This window comes from Heterocephalus glaber, unplaced genomic scaffold (genome assembly GCF_053883595.1).
Source record: "Heterocephalus glaber isolate CG9 unplaced genomic scaffold, H.glaber_assembly_v1.0 deba00001610, whole genome shotgun sequence".
Lineage (NCBI taxonomy): Eukaryota > Metazoa > Chordata > Mammalia > Rodentia > Bathyergidae > Heterocephalus > Heterocephalus glaber.
In genome coordinates this window covers 4,293,256-4,319,235 of record NW_028258381.1, presented here as the reverse complement: position 1 = coordinate 4,319,235, position 25,980 = coordinate 4,293,256, and the positions used below count along the sequence as shown (strand labels likewise).

The window sequence follows — 25,980 nt, the reverse complement described above, 5'->3', positions numbered from 1 at the left end:
TTGTCTTTTTTAAAAACTCATCTCCATTTCAGCGTCTGACTTGCAGCACCAACTCCTTGATTATTTTCCTGCCAACGTACACCTGACATCTCCCTCAATTTAGTCCTTGTACCTCAGCTTTTTGATTATTAGGCTGTTTGTGTGTTTTAACCTAGCATACTGCCTCTATTTTTAAAAAATGGGGTTTATTGTTATAAAGCAGCGATCATCTCTTGTAACCTCACAGTGGACTGTGGGTGAACCTGGCTGGGCTGAAGAAACCCGGCACTAGGCCAAGCCTCGGCGCTGCGTCTCCCTCGGCCCCGCTCCACCCAACCCCGGAGTCAGGTGGGGCGGCGGCGAGCAGCGAGGACGCAGAGACCTCCCGGGCCCAGCGCCTCGGCCCTGCATGTGCGGGCTCCGGGCCTCTGCGGTCCCCGCACACAGCCCATGACGCCGCCGTCGTCGTGCTCCCGTCCGCACGGTCCCCGCAGGCCCCAGCCGTCGCCGCGCCCGACCTCCCCATGGGGAAGGTGCCTTCCGCCGTGAAGCACTGCCTCAGCTACCAGCAGCTGCTGCGGGAGCATCTCTGGATCGGGGATCCCGAGGCAGGGGCGCTTGGCTCTGCGCAGGTACCGCCCCACGTCCCCTGAAGCGAGGGTGTCCCCACCGCCTCTGTGTGCCTCCTCCCGCCTTGTCACCGCGGACCCACCCCGGGCCACCTTCCCGGGTGGCAGCTCCATCCCGGTGGGCGGCCCTTCTGGAAGAGCGGCCCTCATCTTTATCCCCTGAAGGAGCAGACACGCCCTGAGATCATCCAGGGCATCCCCATCCGTGACCACCTGCCGGAGCCAAAGGACACCGCTTTCCCTCTGATTTCCCCGGGAGAGATGTTTTATCTCATGCAGTTACATCCACACACGTTCTTTAAAGGACACCGCCCCTGTTCTGTCTTCCCTCCTCCAACTGCGCTACACAGAGGTCAAATGGGAGGCAGAAAAAGGAAACGAAGCCAATGTAGAAGGTTAGGAAGACAGGGTAGCATGAAGTTATCCACCAGATATTTTATTATCCCGAATGTACCCGTGCATCAACAGACGAGAAAACTTGAATTAAATTGTACATAGGAGCTATTGCAGGGTAAATTGCATTCCTGCTTTATTTAACTCCCAGATAAAGACAGTAACAAACTTAGTATCCTTGTGATTTAATGCACTTTCAACCAGAAGGGTATGATAAATGAAGAAAATACACAAGGAAATTTAAGTTTCCTTTAAAGAGCATAAATTTATTTATTTATTTATTTATTTTGGTACCTGGGATCGAATCCGGGACCTTGTGCTTTCCAGGCAGAACCACTGAGCTAAATCCCCAAGCCAAAAAGCATAAAATTTAAAATTTCACAAACTATTAAACAATAGTGGCAATTGCTATGTAAATTCCAAAATAGGTCAAAAGGGGACTGCGGATTTAGCTCAGTGGTGCTGCTGCCTGCCTAGCAAGCACAAGGGCCTGAGTTCGATCCATGTTACCAAACAAACAAACAAACCAAAGCAAAAAGTCAAAAGGGAGGGGCCCTGTGAGTGCTTAGTTATTCTTGTTTTGAATTCTGAGTGCGGGTTGAAAAACTCTTCCTGATTCACCTGATCAAGGAATAGGAGAAACGGATTTGGGGACCCCCATCAGCCTAGTGCAGAGTTTTTGTTCCTTCCTGGAGAAATATTGCCTTTTTACCCCTCAATTGTTTTGCCTGGAGAACTCCTATTCAGTCTTCAAATACAGTTTATTTTATTTTATTTTTTATTTTTTGGTGCCAGGGATCAAACTTGGGTCCTTGCGCTTGTGGAGCAGGCAGCAGAACCACTGAGCTAAATCCCCAGCCCTTCAAATACAGTTTAAAACTCCCCTTTTTGGGAGTCCAACTCTTCTCTCCCTTTAAAATTAACTCATTTCTCTGTGTTCTCTGGCATCTTATAAATAACTCTGTTTTGTTCCAATCCTGTTGAATTGTAATTTTTTGTGTTTCATCCTATTTGAGCTCACAGCGGCACTGACACCTAACCCTTGGCTCTGCACCTGATCTCCCTTAGCCTGTGTTCTCACACACCTGTAGTACTCTAAACCCCACCTCTTTGGCTCCTTGCCCTCCTTGGCAGGCCTGGTGGCCTTCGTCTGTCTAGTTCCTCCAGTCTGCTTCTAATCTGCTTGCTATTTTTTTTATCCACACACATAGTCAGTCCCTGTTTGTAGATAAGGCTCCTCCAGAGTTTTGTTTCCACCTTTCTCTCTCTTACCAGAAGTCCCAGTGTTCTACTAATCACTTGGTATTATCTCTTGAGTAGCTCAGAAACAATTCAAACTAAATGTCTACAAAATTGCGTTCATATTGTCCTTCCTTTCACCCTAAGCTTTCTACAGAATTTCCCATGGCAGGGAATGGAAACCCAAAGTTCCTTTTCCTTCATTTCCCCTACACCCAAAGTAGCACAGAGTCTTTCATTTCATTTCTTGCAATGTTTCCAGACTCATCCAACTTTCCTGCTACCACCAGTTTTAAAATGGCATTACCTGTCACGGATGCCTGGATTGTTGCAGTAGTCTCCTCATTGTTCATGTGTCTTTATAGCTAGTTCAGAAATGTTCTCTATTTCAAACAGAGTCATGCTATCCCAGTCTTTCACAGCCATCTGGGAATTCTCATTGCTTTTATGAATAGACAAAAAACTTTTAATGGGTTCTCTGTGACCTAGACTGGTCAAAAGACCATTTTAAAACATTGTTATATCTCAGCAATGTTATCTTCAAGTATTCTCTTGTACTCTTACCAGGATATCCACAACAGCCTTCCCCGAGTTCTCAGTAAATCATGTTTTCTCTGGCCTTTCTTTGTTTTTTCTTCTGAATCTTTTCAAATAATCAATTTTATTCATCCTTCAGCTCCCAATTTGAATGTGACTTTCTCATGAAATCTTTTCCAGACTGTAAGGGCCTGAAACATTTGTTATACTTTTATTACATACTATCCTGTTTGTTCTATATATATATGGATTATATATTTATTTTTGTGATTATTCGATGCTTAATTCCCTGCAGGACTTTGAGTACAGTAAGAACAAGAAAGTAATCCATCACTGGCCTCTTAGTACCTAACAAAATGTCTGGTTAGATTTTAGGGACTGATACATACTTGATGAGTGAACAAATGTATGACCATTTTCCTTTTTAGGACATATATATCACATACTTTAAAAACTCTTAGCATTTGTTCAAAGTCCCAAACAATGATTGAAAGTCCCAAACTATGATCTGTACTTGTTACGCAAGTGCAGAATCAATGAGAATGAGGGCATGAACCCTGTCCAGCTTTGATGGGGAGATAGATGAACATGGATTCTGGAGGCTGTGAAAAGACAGCAAAGAACTTATGTCAGTCTCCATTGTGAGGAGTGGTAGAGACACTTGTGTGATGTGGAGTACTTTGATTGCAGTTGGAATAAATAGAAGTACTATATTTTCAAAGAATGCTGAGCTGTGCAACAGAAGGTGAAGAATCATAATCTTTTTACAGGACAAATTTATTCTGCAATTTTGTGCATGCAATAGCTTGCTAGACCTTAAAATTTTAGTTTGTACATTCAACATACCTATATATCCTTGATATATTATTAAGGTGAAAGTAAATATTGTATGTGTGCATTTATAAATAGACATACCTACTTTTGAAGTTTAACTATTTAGTGTCTTATAAAAAGGGTTGATGCGGAGAATAATTAATTTCTTTGAGTCAGTATTCTTTGGGTCAGTGCATATTTGCTGATGTTCTCTCTCTCTCTCTCTCTCTCTCTCTCTCTCTCTCTCTCTCCTGAACCTGTGAACTTTATACTGAGCTACATCCCTAAATCCCTCACCCTTTCTAATTTTTTTTTTTTTTGAGACTGTGTTTCAATAAATTGTCCTTGTTGGGCATGAAGTTGTAATCCTCCTCCTGCCTCGGGTTCCCAGAATATTGAGACTACAGGAGTGTACCACCATGCCCATCTTGATAGACAAATACATTAAGATTAGTTATTCTGTGATTAAACTATTTCTTAGGGGGTTGTTTATTTTTGTGCAGAAAATACAAGTACAATTGTACAAAAGTACTTTGTGCTCAGATGGATATGATCAAGCTGATTTAATTAGTGTGTCTCAGTTTCAGTTCAATGTGAGGTTCTTGGTTAGGCAATTCTTTGACTTTCAGTAGCTAAGTATCTTCATATATTAATGTCTTGCTGCAAAAATAGAATTTCCAAAGATCTAAATTCTATTACAAACACAGTTTCAAGCTTATTAAATTTCTAAAAATACAATTTTATAGCTTTTGAGGTTTAATTTCAAGTTATTTTTCATTGAAGCTGGATCCTTTATTTTGCTCTCAGCAAAATTTATTATTCAAAGTAAAGTTCTTTAGTACTAAAGAGTCTCTGGAATTTAACCTAAATATATTATATTTCTTTTTGAGTTTAATGAAATATGGAACTATTCTCTTTTAGTTTGCAACCGTGTAGCTCTTGGTACATATATCCAATGCCTTAGGACAAGTGGGAATCAGGCTTAAGGAAAAAAAAACAAACTACTATCTCACTGTTTGTTTTCTATTTATTTAGTATTGCATTCTTTCTATTCCCCCTTTTTCTTCTTTTCTGGCTTCTTCTGGAATATTGTATTTTTATTATTCCTTTTCCTTCACATTGACCTGTTAATTAGTTATTGTTCTCTTAATTGCTAACTATAAGACACCAACACACAATTTTGATTAATTAAACTATGATATAGACTAGTACAAGTACAGTTTACTGAAAATGGAAATATAACACTTTAACTTCGTTTACAGCCTTCTGATGTTTGATTTTTATTGTGATATATATTCATTCTCTGTAGGTTATATTTGCGAAGTATATTTGCATGCAAAGTCAGTATCTGTTCGTATTTATGCAATATTTTTCCCTTTCCTTTGCTCTTCATTCAGTTTTTCATCTCCATTCTTACATCTGAGACTATTTTCTTTCAGCTAGAAGTACTTAATTCAATATTTTCTATATTAAAAATTTGCAAGGATGATTTCTTTCTTTATTTTTACTTTATTTGATATTATAGATATGTGTATTTATGCAGAGACATATATAATGTTCATAACTATAAATGAACATTGAGTATGTGTTTAATTAAAATACATGACAGCAGTATAATTAAAATACATGTATACATACCAGTTTCCTAAGGTGAATGTAATTATTATGTATCACATACAGACACTAATTTAAAAAAAAGGAAAAAGAAACAGTGCAGATTTCTCAGTGAATAACATTGGAAAGCTAAAAAAGATAAAATCAGCTATTTGCTTTGTTTTTATCTGATAATATTGTGTCTTTCACTTTCTTCCTATTTTTGGTTTCCAATCATACACTATAGTTTGTCTAGATATAATTTTCTGCTTATTTGTCTAGCTAATGGTTTGCAGCAATTCTTAGATCTATGAATCAATGCTTATTGGCTTTCTTACATTTCTTTTTGTATTTTTCTTCTTGCTTTGCTCGCCATGTTGTCTGAATATTTTCTTCTCACCTATTACTAATGTACTCTTCAGCATTGTCTAATGGGTGCTAATCTAATTTAATTGTTAATATTGAGATAAGTATTTCTATGTGATTTTGTAGAGTTTGGATTAGTTCTATGTCTTAAGTCTCTGTCTCATGAATTCTTCATTATTTATCAGAGTTACTTTAAATTCTGTGTCTGATAACTTCAATATTCCACATCTCCAGTCAGTATGTTCATGTGTCTTACTCCTAGAAGTAACTTTAGATTGTATGTTGGACACATACCATGAACTATGATATAATTTGAGGCTCTGAATATATGATACTATTGTTTGCAAGAAAGGATTTCTTTTGTTTTTGGCAAGTGTTCAGTGTAGATATTACTGACCTTGAGCCCATGAGATGCTTACATAGCTGTGTGCAGTTGGTTCTACTTTGTTGCTGAGGGCTTAACATTTTCTTTTCATCCTGATTTTTATCTCGTAGCCCTTCAGAAATCTTAATTGAAACTAGGGTTTTTACTAGGATCTCTCCTCTGTACTGGGACCTGAACTCAAAATATTTGTTCCATTTGATGTTTGATATATTGTAAATAATGTTAAAAGGCTAAATATATCTATCTCCTCAAATATTAAAAAGAAACTTTAAAATCCTTTCTTCTGCCTTTTTATATGTGCATACATTATTGTTATTCATAGTCACTTTACTGTGCCATGGCTCACCAGAACTTCTTGCTATCAGTGTTGTAGCATTCACTGATCAGCATTTTAAATCTTATCTTTTACTTTTTGCTTTGATTGTTTTCATTCCTGATTCATTTTCTTTCTCTGCTCTCTCATGCTATTCTCTTTCTCTAACTTTCTTCCTTTTATGAGATTATTCAAAGCATCTTGTAGGCTTATTGATAATCTTATTGTATGAATATGTTTGTATCTGTTTTTACATATATATGCTGGCCCAGATAAAAATAAATAAATAAATAAACAAATAAATAAATAAATGAGTAAATTCATTCTAGGTTTTTCTCTGTTTGGCATGGGAATTTATCTATTATTTTCCTTTAAATGTATCTCCTAGAAGCTGCTCATCTGATTAATCACTATACTTTGGAAAATTTATATCTAATTACATTTGTATGAATATTGTTATGTTTATTGTCTTCTGTCATTTCTCTCACCTTCAGACGCACTTTTACATTTCTCATGTTTTTGTCTGTTTATGGTTTTTGAAAGTATTTTTAAGTCAATACCGTTGTTTGGAGCAAAAGATGTACTTGAAAGAATGAACTCACTCATCTTCAGTGCTCCTGTTTTATTATTACACCACAATTCTTCAAACAGCAGGTGCTAGGCACTTTGCCATCTGTAAGGCTTCTTTGTTGCTATAAGACACTTGATAGCTTAGGCGACAGTAGGGTGTTCCTAAGCCTTTTTTGTAATACTGACATGAGGCCCAAGATTTGATCATAGATACAATAAAGTTAGAAAATTGAAAGGATAGATGTTTGTGGTCAGGAATTTATTAGATGAGAGATTATAAATAATAATAAGATCATTTCATAATCATATGAGCAAATGGCTGAAACGGAATAAAAGCCCAATGAATTTTACTGGAAAACAAGTATCTGCTGGAAGGCCCACCAGAGCATTGAATACACTGTGGGATGATCTTGGTATTGGGAATTAATGGAACCATTGTGAGCTGTAGTCTGATGGCCTTGAGCTGTGAAGGATACAAGTCATCAAGCTGGGATAAAGGACAACATAGCCAAAGTATGTAGGTCCTAGATGATCGGGGATGTTATAGAAACAAGTAAGAGTCTTCAAGAAGTAATAGAAATTAAAGATATCATTCTTACTTCCAGTCCATAAGCAAAGGACAGTGGTCTGAGCAGTCTCTTTATACGAGGTGTCCTCCACAAGGGTCATCAGAGTCTCATTAAATTTTAGGAAATACTAGGGATATTCAGTAAAGAGGTGGAGAATATAGTGAAGCTTTTTAACTACAGAGCTGAGTTTCTAATTAGAAGCATAAAAAAATCCAGAAGTAAATCTTAGCATAAGGGGAGAAACAGAACTATGCAAAGTTCTATGGAAGGATTAGGTGATTGTTGGAAATTATATTGGAGAAGTGATTTAAGAGAACAGAACTGTGAAATTAGGTTACCAAATGAATGAGTCTCAGCAGTTTCGTGAGTTTGTCTCAGCAGTAGCCATGTACTAGATTTATTGCTTTTCAAGGGAATTTTCATTTCTCTAGCATAAGAACTCTAGATCAAGGAGCCAACTTTTATTTGAATTGACTTATATGCACTCATGCAAAAAAAAGCTTTAGGTCAAGGCTTGCCACATTTTGGTTTGTGAAAGGAAATTTTCAGATTGTGCGTGCTGTGGCTGGGGATAGAAACCAGGGTGCTGGTGGGCTTGATTTCTGTGCCATTAAGAATTGTGATTCTTGGTATTTTATAAAAGGTATAAGCATTTTGCCTCTTGCCTATCTTTCATTTTTAATTAATTAAACTATTTTATTTGGTAAAAGATTTGTATTTCAAGAGCTACTCGGTACCACTACTGAACACTCAGTATGTACCAGGCACTACCTACTTGTTTTACATGCAATAATTCATTGAATCTTGTTTTTTTGTTTTTCTTTTTTTTTTTTTTTTTGGTTCTGGGGATCAAACTCGGGTTGTTCCGCTTGCGAGGCAGCCGGGGGGAACCACTGAGCTAAATCCCTGGCCCCAATTCATTGAATGTTTACAAGAATCCATTTAAAAAGTTAGTAAATTTGGGACGTAAAGGCTGACAAACTTGCTTTTGCTCAGCAGCTATTGATGAGCTGAGTGAGGATTTGCTCTCAGGCAGCTCTGGAGCCTGCTATTTTTCAGTGCTATCCTAGTCCTTCCTTTCCTGTCCCTAGGCCTCACCTGAGGTGTTTACTACATGTACTGAAGTTGTGTTTCAATAGCTCTGAGTTGGAATCCAATTATCTCTGATTTTACTTCCCTGAATATTGTAAACACTGTGCTGGATGCTACTGCAACCTCTCTACCCCTGTATCTGCTATCAGACTCTATTGCTCTGTCCTATTGTATTTTCTTTCTTCAGCCTTTCCAGAGTTCCTGGCCCCTGTCCACGAAGAAAAGATGGCTGTGTGTTTCAACTTCCCTTCTGTCTACTTTGAGGCGAGGCTAGGGTTCAGCCTGGAATAGATTTGCATTGGATACAAAAGGAAAAACAACTTGGTTTCCAATAAATTTCCTGTTCCATTCAATCTTCACTGCTTTCTGTCCTTGGATTTTGGTTGGCTCCTGTATTCCTTGCTTTCTGTATTCCAGCTGGCTTCTACATCCCTCCCTCCCCCTTCACTATGTTCTTGTTTTTTCATTAGCTCTGAGCTCCTCCAAGTCCTCTGGCTTTCTTTCTGCTTGTTCAGTCTGTGCTGTAACTTTCCCTGACCCTTTCTTCTTGCCTCTTCCACATTTAGCTTTTAGTTTTGTTTCTTTATATTGTCCCTAGTCAACTAGGAGGCTAGACAGCATGGATCCATGACATTATTGGTCACTCACATGCAATTCTTGGTCAGAATCACGAATAGAAATTTGAATTTGAAAGCGATTATCAGGCCTACTTACAGCCTTGTATACAAAAGCAACATTTAGGTAGCCTAGTTCCTATTGTTCTTTTCACTATTGTTAACCTAGGCAAGAGATGTATGTACTGCTCAGGTTAGTCAAATGTAACCTCTGGCAATAATTTGTTTGATTGTTATTACACTTAGAATGTAGGTACACATGAGTGTCTTTAAGTAGGACTTCTTTATTTTTTTTCATGTATTAGGTTATTTCAGATGTTAAGATTACCTTTGTATGTATAAGAATATTTGTTTTTGTGATCCTTCATGGAGAATTGTATGTGAATATTTTAATGAGACTATCTAGGACATTTCTGAACATTGGCATAATTTTTCAACAGTGGGGATTGAAATCAGGACCTTGTGCTTGCCAGGCAGGCACGGTGCCATTGAGCTGTAGCCTCAGCTGTACAACCTAATTGTAGTCACTCAGACAGCAAGAAATTGTCTTAAAGTTACCAGAAATTTGCTATCTTCAGATTAGGACACGCTTCTTTTTTCTGAATGATCAGAATTCAGACGTAAATGACTACTCAGGTGTTTTTAATTTTGTCTCTTACATCTCACCATTTTATGTAAATTTTTATGATATTTTCTTACAGAAAAAATATCAGTTGGTGAATATTATTCCTAAAACATAAAAAAACTAGACTTTGTATAAGAAGAATTCTATATATAGTAATCTCTATGAATGCCAAGTAACAGTAAAAAAAGCTTTCTGAAAAATTAAAAAAATGCAGGTCTGAGGTATAGCTCAGTGGTAGAGCACTTTCTTGGAATGTGTGATGTCTTCCCAGTACCATGAACGCAGACAAACAAACAAGCAAAAATATAAACAAATAATTGTAGGCCATGATAAAGGGACCAGAGCTGTAAGGAGGAATGGAGTTTTTCTTGCTGATCTAGTAAGAAGAAAGTCTAGATTCTGGCGATCTGATACATGCAGCATGGTGAGGGCCATTGCAGGGAGGGGGACAGCAAGTTAAGAAAATTGTAGTCACTAGAGCTTCTATCTCAAGGAAACTACCTAGGCTATATTATCATTCTTCACTGCTGTGTTCTTTTGAAAGCTAAAAGCTTTTTTTCCATTCCTTTTTTAATTTGTTATTTTTGTGCAATTCTTTCTTGCAATTAAAAGCACAAATCTATCCACTTTTTAAAAATTTAGTGCATGTGGAATTAGAGAATAGTAGACTTTGTGGTAGAGCAGGATTTGAGGATCAGGTGGAATTTGGATAGATAGAAAGCATTCCTGGTCAGAAAAAGAAGATTGAAGATTATGTACAGAATCGATACAGTGACATCATGGAGAATTAGTCCTACATGTAGTGTGAATGGGTGTGTAGATACATCAATCTATATCTCTGTCTACATTAATCTGCATATCTAATCTGTGTCTTATAAGAAAAAATTTAAAGCTAGATGATCATAAAAATTTCTTGATGAGCCAGGCATGGTGTCATACACATGTAATCTCACCACTGTGGAAAGATAAGGCAGGAGGATTTCAAATTCAAGCCTAGCCTCAGCAGCTTGACAACTTAGTGAGCTCCTGTCTCAATGTACAATATAAAAAGGCCTGGAGATGTAGCTTAATGAGAAGACCCTGGCTTCAATACACACTATCTCAAAAATTTTGCTCTATTTTTTTACAATTTGATTTGAGGATTGGTGCTCATTTACTTTTTATAAATGTAGAAACTGTGTTTTTTATCATAAAATCTTCCTTTCTCTATCAACCCCAGTTCTTTTATAGTGATTAGTGGACCCATCCTTGTTTTCTGCATTTATGCAGAATCTCTTACCAAGCAGTGTTAAATAGATTGAAATAGCCCTTCATTAAATCTTTAATGTATGGCTATACTGAGGTCTTGTTAAAGGGCACGTTTCTATTTTTTTTCCTGTTATACAGAACACTGAAATATTTAGATCTTCATTAAATGTTTGCAAAAGTAAACAGTTCACATAGTATAACTATAGTAAATATCCATGGCTGAGATTGGTAAGGCGGATTGTCAACTTGATTGGCTTGGCAACTGCCTAGATGATCAAAGCAGTCCTATGCTTGTGTCTGGGTAAGTCATGAGGACATGACATTAGGTACTATATCTGGTCTCTGGCCCTTTCTACTCTGGCCCCACTGCCCTGCTTCACTTTTCCGCCATTATGAACTAAGCTACTTTGTGCTGCCACACCTCTCTGCCATACTGTTCCTACTTTGGAGTCATTTGATCATGGACTGAATTCTGTGAACCCATAAGCCAAATAAACCTCTCATCCTTTAAGTAATGGGTGTCAGATATTTGGTCCTGACAATGGGAAATTTTACTAATGGAGGAAAAAACCAGGAATGAGTCTGTTGCTGTGACTATAGCCGATCATGTGGTTCAGAAGCCTTTGAAACTTGTTTGCTGGACAAGTGTGGAAAAGCTTGGGAAAGTGAGCTAAAGAAGTTCCAGAATGCTGTAAGTAGAGCCTGTTAGTCAGTTGTGGGTCGAACTAAGAAAGACTAGAATGCTGATAGCAATGTGGACATTAAAGGCTAGACTCAGGACACTTAAAATTGTGGAGTAGACCAGAAGCCATGCATGTTACACTGGCAAAAAAACAATGATCTATATATTGCCTATGTCCTGAGACTTTCCGGGAAATTGAAATTAAGGGTACCACCACTGACCCAGGAAATTTCAGAGCAGTCCAGTATTCAGGCTGTGGGATGGATATGGCTGCCTGGCTTTAGCAGATTTACAGTGATAATCAGCACTCAAAAAGCAGAACAGGGCAGAGGATTTAGCTCAGTGGTTCTGCTGCCTGCCTCGCCAGCGCAAAGACCCGAATTTGATCCCTGGTACCAAAAAATAAAAATAAAAAAAAGCAGAACAGAATAATTTTGTTCCACAAGGAACCACATGTAAAGTTGGGCCAAAAGAGATGTGGCTGCTGAAGAGTTCAGCATCATTAAAAAGACACTAGGTACTTTGTACAGGAACAAAAAGAAACATCTCCTGAGAGCAGAAATCAGCAAGTCTTGGCTCAAGGGTATAAAAGTGTAAACTTCTCATCTGAGAAGAGAGTTCTTGGGATCCCAGCTTGAAAAGAGCCTTCCAAGTACTTGTTCCCTGGGATTCATTTCACCCATCCAGGAACTCGGAGGCTGCTGCTGTCATAGCCCAAGGGGGCCTGGTTACTATTCAAGCTGGCTGCAGATCTTGGCATAGTCTACATGATATGGTTGAGCATGCATACAGGAGAGAGTTGTGGAGTGAGGGAGACTTCTACTCATATTTCAAAGGGAGGCCTGGGAGACCAGGTTGTGTATCTGTGAGAGGTAGGTGTGTGAAACTGCAGAAATAAAGCTGAAGATTCAGTGGAGACCCTAGGAAGTTGGAGATAACAGGAACAAGAGACATCTGCTAAAGAAAGCCCCAGGAAATGAGCAGAGACAGCTCATGAGAGAGGCCATGTGGCTGCAAGCAGTAAGGCCACTGGGACATGACCCAAAGGCCTCTGGAACTCCCATCTCTCCTTCATGTGTCCTGGATCCTGGACATGGAACCATAGGACTTAATGTTTGCCCTGATGACTTTCAGTCTTGCTTTGTTCTGATATTCTTTTCTTCCCCTCTTACTGTCTTTTGGAATAGGAATAGCTATCCTATACTGTTACATATTAGAATTATGTAACTTGCTTTTTTTCATATTTTCAGTTCCCTTTTATTTATTGATACATGTTAAGTACAGTTTTTAACATTATTCCCATAATTCTGTTACCTTAAGTCTTTGCAGTTTTTGCAGCTCTGAACTTCCATTTCATTTTCTCATGTGTTTCAGTTTTTTGCATTTTGAATTTTCAAGAGTTTGTAGTTAAGATTCCCTTTTGGCACAAAGGAGACATTGACTTAGGCTTTTTAGCAATGCTGAGACTACTGAGATTCTGGGGGTAGGCAATATTATGTTTTGGTTTTGTGCAGGATAGTTGTATCATGTGAGGTGGAATTATGTGCTTAATATTGTGTTTCTTTGGAGATTAAGTATGGTTTAAGGAGAAGTGTATAGAAATCAAGATGAAAAAGGGTGGGATGTTATGGTTAATGTAAATCGTCAACTTGATTTGCTTTGGAGTGGCCCAGGGGATTAGTGAAGCACATTTCCAAATACGTCTGGGGCGGACCATAGAAGTATGACCTTGGGATCTGTATGTGGTCTCCAGCTCCTCTCTGTGGTGCTGTTTCTCTGCTCTGCTTTCTGAAGGCAACGACCTGAGGAGCTTCACTCCATAATGCCCTTTCACCATGATGTTTCTCCATTGGAGCCAGCTAACCATGGACTGAATCCTCTGAAACCATGAGACAAATAGATCTTTTCTCCTTTAAATTGTGGGTGTAAAGTATTTGGTTCTAACAGTGGGAAAGCTGATTAATACAATAGTATAAATATTGGTTGCTTTGAGCAAAATTAACTGACTTTTAATTGGTAAGATTATGTATCTAATTACATGAAGGATAAAATAATGATAGTTCTGAGGATTGCAAGACATTTTATAGTACAGGAATTGCTAGTTTTAGCTCTTTATTATTTTTCAGTTAAATCTATAATGTTTAATTTTAAATCCTACTGCTAAAGAAAGTTAAAAAAAATTTCCCCCATTCATGACTGCTGTTGTAAAGCTCCAAGAAATTAGAATTCAGTTTTTGTTCCATTTTTCCTCTGTGTTTCTATTAAGTTAATCTGCATAGAGCGTAACGTGCACTTTCATATGACTTTCCACCTGCAGGCGGACAGAAACACTGAGAGGTACAATGGTGTCCTCAGGGTTAAGCAGCCTCACTGTTGCAGTGTCTAAGATTTGGTCTCTGGTTCTGGATTCAGTGTTTTGGCTCCATCTCCTACAGACTGCGAGCACCGCAAATGGCACCTTCTACTTGTAACTTTCCAAGTCACGCTCCTTTGATTTTGTGAAGTAGGGAAATACAAATGGCAGGAGACTTCAACTAAGTAAAAACTCCTGTAATGCAAGTTTCACTCTATGAAATCAGCATTTCATAAGGTTCTTTTGTTGAATTTTATTAACAAGCAATGAGGTCTAGGAAGTCTGGCAAACAATGAGGCAGGAAACCCCAAAAGGAAAGATGTCTGACACACATGTTCTCTTTGGGATTTCCTTCCAAATGTTTTTGGATCTTGAAGGAAGCAGAGTGGCTCACTGCCGCCACGTTCCTACATCTGTAACCCACTGGGTATACAAAGTTTGGCATTCACTTTTGAAATTCTTCACTCAATCTGTATTTATTTCACTGTGAAATAGAAACTGTTCATAGGTTAATGTCGAAGTCAAAATATGAATCTTATTTTTGTTAGATACAATTTCTACTTTTTGAGAATTTAGATTTAAGGGTTGAGAATTCCCTTATTTTTAAAATGATATAAGACAGATCTAGACTTATATTTTACAGAAAGTTGTGAACCTGGTCAGACATTAAGGCTGAGGATAATTTGGTGATGCATTTGCCTAGGTTTTAGGACTGTGTTTAAAAGATTATTTTCAAGGCCTGTGAAGAAACAGATGTAGCTATTCAGAGTTTCACTCATGAGTGTCTGCTATCACTTACCCCTCATTCCCTTATGACAAGATTTTAATATTTGATTTAATATAATTCTGCTAAATGTATATTCCAGCAAATATTGAAATGAAAATTTGAGTTAAGGAGAAGTAACTCAAAGCTTGCATAAATTCTCATCCCCAGAGATGATAAGATCTCTTAAATCTTATTGCTCTTTGAAGAAACAATACAGGAGCTGACCTTTCAGTAGGAAAGATACAGTGACAATTTATTAAATAGAATGTCAATCATTCATTTCAATCAAAATATATTATTTAGGGGAAATAGTATTATTTTATCATACTTGTTCTAGATTTGCAAGGACTTTGTACATGGAAAAAAATCAAATATATGTGATACAAAATACTATGTTAACTCTTAACAGAGCATCATTAATAAGACTTTGGGAAATTGCATAAAAATGACAATAATAATAATACCAAATACTCTCTATCAAATAGTAAATTTAAACTCCTAGTGTTCTACAAAGAAGATCCTGTCATTCTGATTTCCAAAATGAAAAAATGGAAGCCCAGAGAGTTAGTAAACCTCTTCCTAGGGCACTCACCTGGCAGATTCCAGGGCCCACTTTTCTTCTACCACATCATCCCTGTCTATTGACCAGTAAGAACTTCAGTTGTAAGAACAAAACTATGTAATATTAATTTAAGATAATCTTTTCCTTTTGGTACATTAGCCAAATTGTAGACTAAGTACAACTTTAAGGAAGCAAACTGTTGTTGATCAGAAACGCTTAGGATGATGGAGCTCACCTTTCATTAATTCATTTTGAGATCCAACATTTATCTGAGATGTAAGATGCATGAATAAATCACTCTTCCTTCAAAGACAAGTTATTCAAAATCTTTCAAGTTTTTCTATTTTTCCTTGTAACTTTTCATGAATTTCTCCTTTTTCTCTAAAGTTTTAGACCACCAGCTGTTCTCTTTTCTCCATCCTCAGGTAAATGGCTTTATAGGCAATTTCTGTGATATAAATCCTTCCTTTGCTTTTCCATAAGTAGCTCAAACTCAAAGCAAATGCAGTTGAAGTCATCAAAAGAGTCAGATTTATATAAAATATATAGTTGCATTTATATCAAATATTGAGCATGTAGATTTCCTATACATATTGAAAATTCGTGGAAAAAATCTGTTGGAAAGAATCAATTTGCTTTACTTTAACAACTGAATATTTACTCTTGTTTCTAAGAGACCATCCAAAACCATAGTGTGTGGTGTAAAACACGGTATGGGCAATAAATGTATTAAGAAAAACTTCAGTTTTGTATTATTATATGTTTGCTTCTTCTTTGTAAGAATCTTTTTGATCTACATCTTATACTCTGAGCAGCTACTTTGAAGCTAATGATAACACAGTGTATTAACTATTTTTATTCTCATTATTTTATTCTGACATTTTGGGCTTTTTTTAATGAAGTAAAAAAGAAAACTTCAGTCAACTAACTCATGCTGAGGTAATATTGTAATATTTTAAAAATTATTGTTAGGGGCCAGGGATTTAGCTCAAGTGCAAGGTCCTGAGTTCGATCCCTGGTATGAAAACAGAAAAAAACTTATTATTAATCAGACATGAAATGTTCAAAAAAATAGGGAACAACACTTTTCTGTCAGTTGTCTGGAAACACAAGATGATGAAACAAATTGTATATGATCATACAATAAAAAGATAATGTGTGAGAAAGAAAATCTAACGGCAAAACAGTTATTTTAATACCTACGTCCTCACTGCTAAGATGAGAACTTCAGTATACTTCCATTTGGGAAGTGAGGTGCTGAGGGAGCCTGTTATGTTGTAAACAGTACTTGAGCTTGAATGGATATAAGAGGCAGAGCGTGAGAAGCCCAGCAAATTCTTCTCAAGATATTGGGAAAGGAGAACAAAAATATTCTTGCCAATTTTGTGTTAATTCCTATTTAGCTAGTTTTGATGAAGATACATGAAAAACTTGGTATCAAGCCACATATACTTCCTTTGTCTTCAGATTCATAATGTAGTTGGCAGTATTTTCCATTTCTTCATCAGTAGGCACAGTAGAAAGTAAATGTCAAGAACACTTATTATTAAGTTTAAAATATTTAAGATGTGCTGAGATATGTGATAAAGTAATAACATTTTATTAATTCCAAGGAAGGAAAAATATATGTGAAAATAAAATGTATGCATAAAAAGTAAAATGTACAATTCCCTTATACAGTAGAAATCACAGGAATTGAAAATCAGAAAATCTGAGTGTAACTTATATTGTTTTGCTATCTGTATTACTCTTGTGGCAGAGAATAATTATATTTGATCAAGGGGATGTGTGTTTTGTGTTCTATATTTTGGCTTAAATATTCTTTCCTCCTAAACACATAGAAATATTATTTTAGATAAATGATATAAATTATTAGTTAGCATTTAAAAATTTGAACAATATTCAAGTGGTTGTAGATTTCAATTGCTCTAATTTTCATTAATGACATATTTATTACTTGTAAATTTGTTCCTATAAATGTTATTTATTATTTATTTATTAAATGTTTTTATTTATTTATTATTATATGTACCCACTGAATTTGATGCCCTCTTATCCAGTTAGTGTATGAATGTGTTTTTGTATGAAGGTTTATATTTATAAACATATATACTCGCTATTACTGTTGGGTCAATGGTAGTATACCAAAGTATATATCATGCATTTATATATTATATATATATTCATATAATTTTTTTGGAGTTATTCTACTCAGGGGAGTAATGAGTGGGCCACAGAGAAATTAGGTCCTGGAACAATTGAGGGCATTTGTATATGAGGTCCATACAATAAGAACTGAAAGGGACTGTTGAAAATTGAGTGTGTAGGAGAAGGCATTGTTCAGGATAAAATCTGCTTAATGCTCACACTGTTTGTTCCATCTGCCTTGCACTAGATTGCTTAGCTTGTTCTGCTTGCCTGTGAGTGTCCTTGTCATTTCAACATGCTGCAGTGGATCCCTGACTTATGAACTCAATTCGTTCCCGAGGGCTGGTTGTAACTCAGGTTGGTCAACTGAAGACTCAGACCCCTCCACACAGCCCTTTCAAAGTCTCTCTCGTGTACACAGGCAGATCTCAGTGTCCTTAGAGAGACACTGGCCCAGGATTTTTCAATTAACCCCACTCAGGAGAGGATGTTGTAAATTTCTTCCAGAACTCTTTCAGGGTTAAATCTGTATCTGAGACCATCTGGAAGCACAAGTGGCCAGCATTTGGTTCATAACTCAAGACTTTGGTGGTCAGTTAAAACTAAAATTCTGGTTATAACCCAAGTTGTTTGTTTGACTATTTTAAATTACTTGATTTGCAAATTCCATAACTTTGGACAGGAAGACCTACTCTCATTGTTAGACCAAACCTCTTGATATTCTAACCCCTTCTTCCAGGAGGACAGAACATACATGCCTAGAGGGCAGGGATTATGGAGGTGGAGGCAGGTGACCAGGAGCCCTTTGCCAAATAATCAACATCTTCCATTCCTTCCAAGAATTCGGCATTAAACATACTGTCTATATGTGCGTGTATTTCTTTCAGCTCACTCTAATATATGTAGATATTCCCAGTATCAGCATTTCTCAAATACCACTAGATAGTTAAAGAAGGATAGAAAAATGTTGAAATGCCTTGTGAACAAATTGTTCAAAAATATGTTGTTATGGCTTAAATGCTGAGACAAGCTTCTTGGAATGTTATAAAGGAAGATAAATCATTTACACTTAAAAATAAATACTAGCATTTTAAAGGAAGTTATTAGAAAACATTGTTCAAACTATGGAATTAGAGTATATATTAAGACAAAAATTGTAATTAAAGTTTTATCTGTGCTACATTATACTGATAGAGGAATTTTATCAATTTTACATTTGATGGTGTTGGGCTGTTATTGTAGCATAATTGCATGTTTTTAGGTTCCTTTAGTGGAGAGCTCAGGTTCTCGGGTTCTTCCTTGCTCAGATCAGCAGCATCACCACCATCTGTGAGCTGATTAGAACTGCAAATTTGTACATCCAACAAGGCTAATGAATCATAATATCTGGAGATGCTCTTAGGAAGTGGCTTTAACAAGCTCTGTAGGGGATTTGTAAGCACATTAAAATTTGAGGACCACTGATCTAAAAAGTCCATGACTAAGGGCCATTATGATCTATACAGGAAACAGCTGGGAACTAAGAAACTGAGTTTTTTCCTCAGTCTTATTTGTAGGGTCATAATTTTCTCATTTCTAAAAAGAAAACTTCGTAAAGTTCTTCATAAGGAATCTTCATTAAGACTGCAGGACAAATAAGATAAAGGTTTTAACAATGATTTTACGGAATACTATAGTTTTATCAGTATTACTATTAATATTAGTATCTCCTAGCAATATATAGTTTTAATAAACCTTATATGCTACTTATTTAGAATAAGCAGTGTTTTAAGACATTTTAGTTTATAGACATTTTGGGCATTTAGATATTAAGACATTATAGTTTATATTTAAGACATTTAATTTACTGAATTAAATAATAATGCACTGAAATGAACTATTTCCGTAGTGAATAAAATTACATTGAGCTACCACATGAATTATATCAGAGATTGATTTTCCAGGTAGAGGCTTAGTTCACTGACCTGGAAGACATAAAGACTAATTAGTCATTGCAATACCTGTTTGTGCACTATTCCTTTGAGGGGAAATGGAAATTGGTCACTTTGGTTTTTTTAAAAATATAAATTGTAAAGAGGAACATTGATTTATTGCCTAAGATGGCTGATAAAGGTCTCATCCAAGTTTAGCAGAACTGTGCAAAATTTTTTCTTTGTTTTGTTGTTTCAGTCTGCAGATGTTAGCTGTTTTCTGTAAGGAAATAATGGTGTTAGCTATGAGTTTTCTTGGAAAGAAAAAGCTTAAAAGCTTTGGAGTGCTGGGATCTCAGTCTGAATGGCCAAAGGAACATGGATGGAATGTTAGGTAAAGTCCACAGGGAGTCGTTCAACAGCAGCATCTGGAAGGAAACAATAAGTGACTGGAGGGTGTACTTTTCAGGCAAATGATTAAGAGGCGATTAAATGAAGGTGTTAGGATGTGAGGGAAGGAAGGAAGCACTGAAGTTGTATATATAATATGGAACGGAGGGATTATGAAAAAGACTTAGAGGAATAAACTGTACATCACAGCTGAACTTATAAAAAACTGGAATTGGCTTTGGACAGAACACCATGTAGGTATCACATGAAACAGAACACGAGATTCACATAATACAGAATATACTTGGGAATACTTTTTTGGAACAGTAAGGAAAGTGATGATGTCTAGTTATTCAGAGCCACTGGAAATCATTTCTTAGATCTGGAAAGACATCCTGCTATTATAACTTTATAGTCTTACTCCAATTATATTGGCCCTACTTTAAAGTCCTAAGAAAGTTCTGTGCTTTGGAAATGGAAATCCATGGCTTTGATCAAGTGAATGGTTTTGGTTTAGCAGTTTGATACTAACTTGATTCTTACTGTGAACAATCATATCTCCCCCTAATTCTCATGAAATTATGAGTGAATTGATGAATTATTGAATTTGTGAGTAAAGGAATAAACAAAGCTCTGTGAGTTTAGAATAATGGGTAAGACCTATTTTATTATCCCCCCAAATTTCATGTTTGTCCTTAATTTTAAAAACAAAAGTTAAGCTTACCTCTGAAAAAAGTTTTCTTCTTGATAGCAGGCATTTGAGCACCTTGAGAAAGTTAGAAATTACAGAGAAAGGGGCAGTACAGAAATCATCCTTGTCTGACCAATTCATCCTCCCTAGTGGTCACTTAGCTGTCTTGAAATCTTTAGAGAGATATTACAAACATGGTGCTCCGGCACTGTGCATCTCAGCATTAGATGTCATTAGTCAGCATGCCTGCCTGCATCCTGTAAACACCTGCAGTCATCACAGATAGTTTCTCGATCAAGTCCAATGTGGAGGATTTGTTTATTCTGAACCCAGACTCCTTGCTGTGTTCCTTGACTCCTTTAGATCTTCTCCATTTAGCTGCAGGGTGGGCAGAGAGACAAGGGGAAGTCACTTCTACCTCCTACCACTTAATTGAGAAGCAACATGATTTTGCTTCATTCTTTCCCCAGAGATCACTTGAGTGGTCAATCTCAGATGTGACAATGCGGGAGACCATGGCCCAGCCATGTTCACTGCAGTCTCTGTTGTGTGCCCTTAACCTTCCTGCCCAATCTCCAGGCTCCTCTTAATTGTGAGAAAATATAAATCTAACAGGGCACATGCAGGGACCAACTGCCTGAAGAAGTTAAACAGAGAGCAGGATGTGTAGTATTTTTTCCACAGTAAAACTTTGTGCAGCAGGGCTTGGGATTTAACTCAGTGGTTCCACTGCCTGCCTCAAAACTGCAAGGTCCAGAGTTCGATCCCTGGTACCAAAAAGAAAAAAAGCAACTTTGCACAGCAAAACTTTTTGAGAGGCTTTACAAAAAAAAAGTCTCATTTAATTTCATTTAAATAATTCTCTGACTTGTCCTCCTCTTCAGTCTTGGTACAAACCTGGCTCCTTACACTGGTGTTTCCCTAGAGTGATTATTTTATTAAACTTTTTAGAGAAATCAGAACTTAGGAAATTCTGGAGTGCTAAAGTGTATCTTAGGATTGCTTCTGTTGCTAGATGAAGTTATTTGCCTACCACAAATTTGCTCGGGGCTACTTGGGCTTGAATATAGCATTTAGGAAGGAAGATCATAGTCCTGACAGATTATGAGGAAACTCAGGTAGATTTTGAGGAGATGGAGGAGTACCTGTTTGGATACTTCTGTTGATGGTAGACCCTTAGGGAACAGAAAGGAAATTTTCTAAAAAGAGTCAAGGAGTAATTTTTAGGGAAGCAGAGTTGAAAATAAGGTTCCTATTTCATATGTTTGCCTAGAGTTTATCCTGTATATAACATTTTTCTGGAAACATAGACTTGAGAAAACAGAAAGTTCAGGTGCTGGGTTAAGAAATTCCTGAAGGGATAGTTTTGCTTATTTGGGATTGTTGTGGATTTTCCTATTCACAGGGAAAGGTTTTGGTTGGGCACAATGACCTCATTTTGTCACTAGGGCTAGAATGGACATGTATTATAATTAACTCTGTATTCCTTCAAATTATATTTTATAGTAAACTTAATTAGAATGACTATGCAATTTGTGGTCCGAAGAAAGACACTTTAAGAAAGAAGGGAGTAATATTAATTATCCTAGAACAATAACTGTAGGCCAAGACCATGTTCCAACACAAAAGTATTTGTGTCTACCTTTTATTAACTCAGTGATTTAGTGGGGCATGATTGGGGACAGCCTGTAATTCCGGCATGGTGGGAGGCTGAGGCAGGAGGGCCACAAGCTGGAGCCTAGCCTGGGACATTTTGCAACTTAGAGCATGTCTTGATAAAAAGGATATATATGCAGTGATGTTAGGGATATAGCTCCGTGTGTAGGCCTTAGGTTCAAATCCCAGTACTGAAAAAAACAAAACAAAACAAAACAACCAAATACCCCCCCCCACACACAAAGTGTTACATTCATCTAACAACAGTAACTCTCCGTGTATTTAATAGCCTTTACTGTTTGAAACTTCCATCCTCAATGTATAGTTTAAATTAAATGCTTTGTTAAACAAAAATGGACAGAAACCCTCATTTTAGTAGACAGTACTTCACATATTGAAGTTATAAATGTGCCTGTACTTTATTTTCAAGATTAAATATTTCCACTGCTTTTTTTTCCTTTTACTTCAGTCATCTTTCCTATATACTGTTGTTTTAATCTCTTTGCTTACTTTTTCTAAGTTTTCTTTGTCTTTTTAACTAGAGCCTGACCCAAGACTGGGTTCTCTAGCAAGCGAGTATGTTACGGCTTGTGTCTAGGTGTCCCCCTAAAGTCTCATGCAGTCTTAGGTGGGCTTTTTCAGAGGTGGCTGAATCTAGAATTTGCGATGCTGGGATTAAACATGGGCGATTACTAAATCAGTCCACTGATTGGCTGGGCACTGCCCTAATCTCAGGAGCCTGGAAACGATATAAGGGACAGAAAGATGCTGTTAAGGTCCCTTGTTGCTTTTGCTACCTTGTGTGTGCCATGTTGTTCCTCCTCTGGGATGCCTGTCTGCCATCCCTGCCTTGGAGGCAGCTGATTATGGACTGAAACCTCTGCAAACGGTGAGTTAAATAAACCCCTTCCCTTTCAACTTGGGGTATTGGGTATTATGTCTCAATAATGAGAGAAAAGTAACTAACAATATTTTACCCTGATCTCATTGAGCTAAACTTTTATCTAAGTCTTCTGTTAGTCACTTGTTGAGCTTGAGGATAGAAGAGTGTGGAATATATTAGGCACAGGCTTCAAGTCTGTGAAGCACTTTTAAATGCAGAATGGGCACCAGCTGTACTGTGTATGGTCAACATAATTTATTAAGTCCTACTCCCCTGTGTACAGACAGCATTTAAGCAGGGCTAGATTTAGACTTACATGGAATGAACAAATACACACATGATGTGATTTAAGAAGGATCAGAAAGTCAGCAGCCCTGGACCACCCTTCATCAGCCTGCTCACATTCCAACATTAGGGACACCTCTGGGGTTCGAGACACAGTGTCTCTAAAATGAAGTAGGCCACCTGGAAAGGGAAGTATAATAAAGCCAGTAGCAACCTCATTGCCTGAGTGTAGAGCCCTGAGGAAACAAAACACACATTTTAATTGGAATTCGGACCAGGGAAGGTCAGTGTGTTAGAAAGTAGAGCCAGTGAAGGAAGCAATCTAGAAATCACTGACTACCCTGCTGGGGCTTCTGATGGTGAGCTCCGCAGGTGACATGAAATTCAGTTGCTTTGCTGAGGTGGCCTGCAGCTACATGCTAGGGAGCAAGTTTTGAAGCTTAGGAGCTCATCACTTAAAACAGGAAACAGGTTAAGCACAACCATATACTTTAAAGGTTAGCAATTAGGAGAAGTTCCTTGTACAAGGGCATTTAGTAAAATTAGTACCTGTAGGAGACTTTTGTTTTGAGGCCTTGAAAGGCAAATGGAGAGAGCAAAATATGGTATCATTAGAGTGACTGAACTGAACTTTATAAAGTGTGAGGCAGCTTCCTACAGGAAAATATTTAGTAGCGCTTTGGGGGAAGGTAGGAAAGAGTTTTAAACAAATTTAACACTTGCTTTTTCTTACATTTGGAACTATTTCTCTTGCATACACATCCTGACTTTCCATGCCTTTCCCATGGTTAAACATCTAGGGGAAATCAGGAGAGAAGGTACACACCTGCCCTGCCTGGCAGGAGAGTCAGGAGATTTATTTAGGGTTAAAAGTCACTGTACTCTTGGGGTCTCCCCTTGCCCTTTGGACCCAAACCGTCTTCCTCCAAACTGTCATCTCTCATCTGGATTCCTCCTAAACCCCCCGATTTGTGGTCTCTGAACTTCCAGTGTGGCCCCCTTTACTCTGTTCTCTGTGTGACAGCTGGAGTGGCCTAATCAGTTGCACCTCAGTTCACATTATTGCTCTTCCCAAAAGCCCCCATCCCCAGCAGATTTCTACTACTTATTTGGACCCTCTCTGTACCTCCCATCCCAATTTTTAATTTCTTGACCCCTTGCTACCTGCACTCCACTGAATTCTGGCCTTTGGGCTCTTTCTATAGCACTTAGCACATGGGGCCATGTCCACAGCCAACTTGGAGGACACTGCATGATTGTTCCCTCCATCAGAAGGCTGTTCCCAAGTTAGCTACATAGTTTGGTGCCCTTCCCCACCTCCATTTCCTTCTATTCCTTCCCAAAAGCACACATTTTATATAAAACTGCAACATGTCTCCTGTTCCTCCAGTTTCTTTCCTTCCTTGATTTCTTTCTTTATAACCTTTATTTCCATACTTTTTAATTATTATTTTTTGGTACTGTCTAAATTCCATGAAGACAAAGCCTTTTGTCTGTCCTAGGGCCTGGTGTATACCAAAGCTCATCAAATGAATGGATTAATGAAAGAACCCTGCTTACTAATACGCAGAGGATTACACAGGGCTCTTGGTCAATGATCACAGCCTGTCCTCTGATTTAGAAAGTTCCCACATGATATTCCATACTGGTAGGTATTTGGACCAGTAGATCAAGAGTCTGGATAAAACTGCTAATAATAGCAATATAAAAGTTCTAGTCTATATGACCCTGCTTGGAAGAATCTGCAATAGAAACATATATATTCCTTTAGATCATTGGAAGTGCTATCCTGCAGAAAACTAATGGCATTCAGAAAACTTTCCTTTTGTTAAATCTTTCTTACTATATGCAGTTCCCATTCAAAGGATTTTTTAAGTCTTCCCTTGGACAACTAAAGTTCAAATAATTACTCTAGTCTTCTCTTGAGTATCAGAGAGCACTGTGTGTAGTGGGCTTTGTTTATTTTCAAAGCCATATAGGGATATGAAAGTGTTCCATTTCATAACTAATTGATAAAAGGTTCACACGTCTATGAATTCTGATTGGATGAATCATATCCATTTATGAATTTCAAAGATCTGTACTGAGCTTGCTGTGTATACACCAGGTTCTGGTCTAAGAAGTAGGATGTACAGTGCCCTGAACTTAATAGTCAGTACACTCAAGGGGCTTGACAAGGGGAAAGACAGAAAATAGACAGATACGTATACAGCCTGCTAGATGGTGGTGAGTGTTAGACATGTAATGAAGACTTAGGGTGATAAAGAGTGGAGAGGAGGTTTGTTCTAGTTACTTTTTTGTTATTGTTGTTAATTTTTTTCATATTAGTTTATGTAAAGATTTTAGGCAGCAGAGCCCATCTGGGAAGAAATCACAGATATGTGGGAGTAAGAGCAGCCCAGCAAGACAAATGCAAATGCCCAAGTGTCAAGCAACAGCAAAGAATTCAAAATGGCTGGAGGAGAAGAGAAGACCAAATGGGACAGGATGTCAGAAGGTCATAAGTGCAAGATCACGGAGGGCAGCCAAAGGGATGGCAAAGACGAGATTCTTCACTCAGAGAAGTGGAAAGTTGTGAAGGGTATTTAACAGAGGAGTGATATGGTTGGGTTTATTTCCAAGTACTGGCAAGACTGCTTGCTCCCTTGGGTGGGGGAATGGCAAGTGTGGAAGTCAAGAGACCACTTAT

At 37.6% G+C, this 25,980-nt stretch overlaps 1 protein-coding gene across 1 annotated transcript in view; it reads left to right on the top strand.

Annotated features, from left to right (window-relative positions):
* The first annotated feature begins 351 nt into the window (after window positions 1-351).
* Window positions 352-25,980, top strand: part of Hmgcll1 (3-hydroxy-3-methylglutaryl-CoA lyase like 1) — a 175,457-nt gene continuing 149,828 nt past the window's right edge. The window contains 3 exon segments of the mRNA XM_087196005.1: window positions 352-595; window positions 17,849-17,907; window positions 21,167-21,213. Coding sequence (XP_087052131.1) covers window positions 504-595; window positions 17,849-17,907; window positions 21,167-21,213 — 198 coding nt within the window. The 5' untranslated portion in view covers window positions 352-503.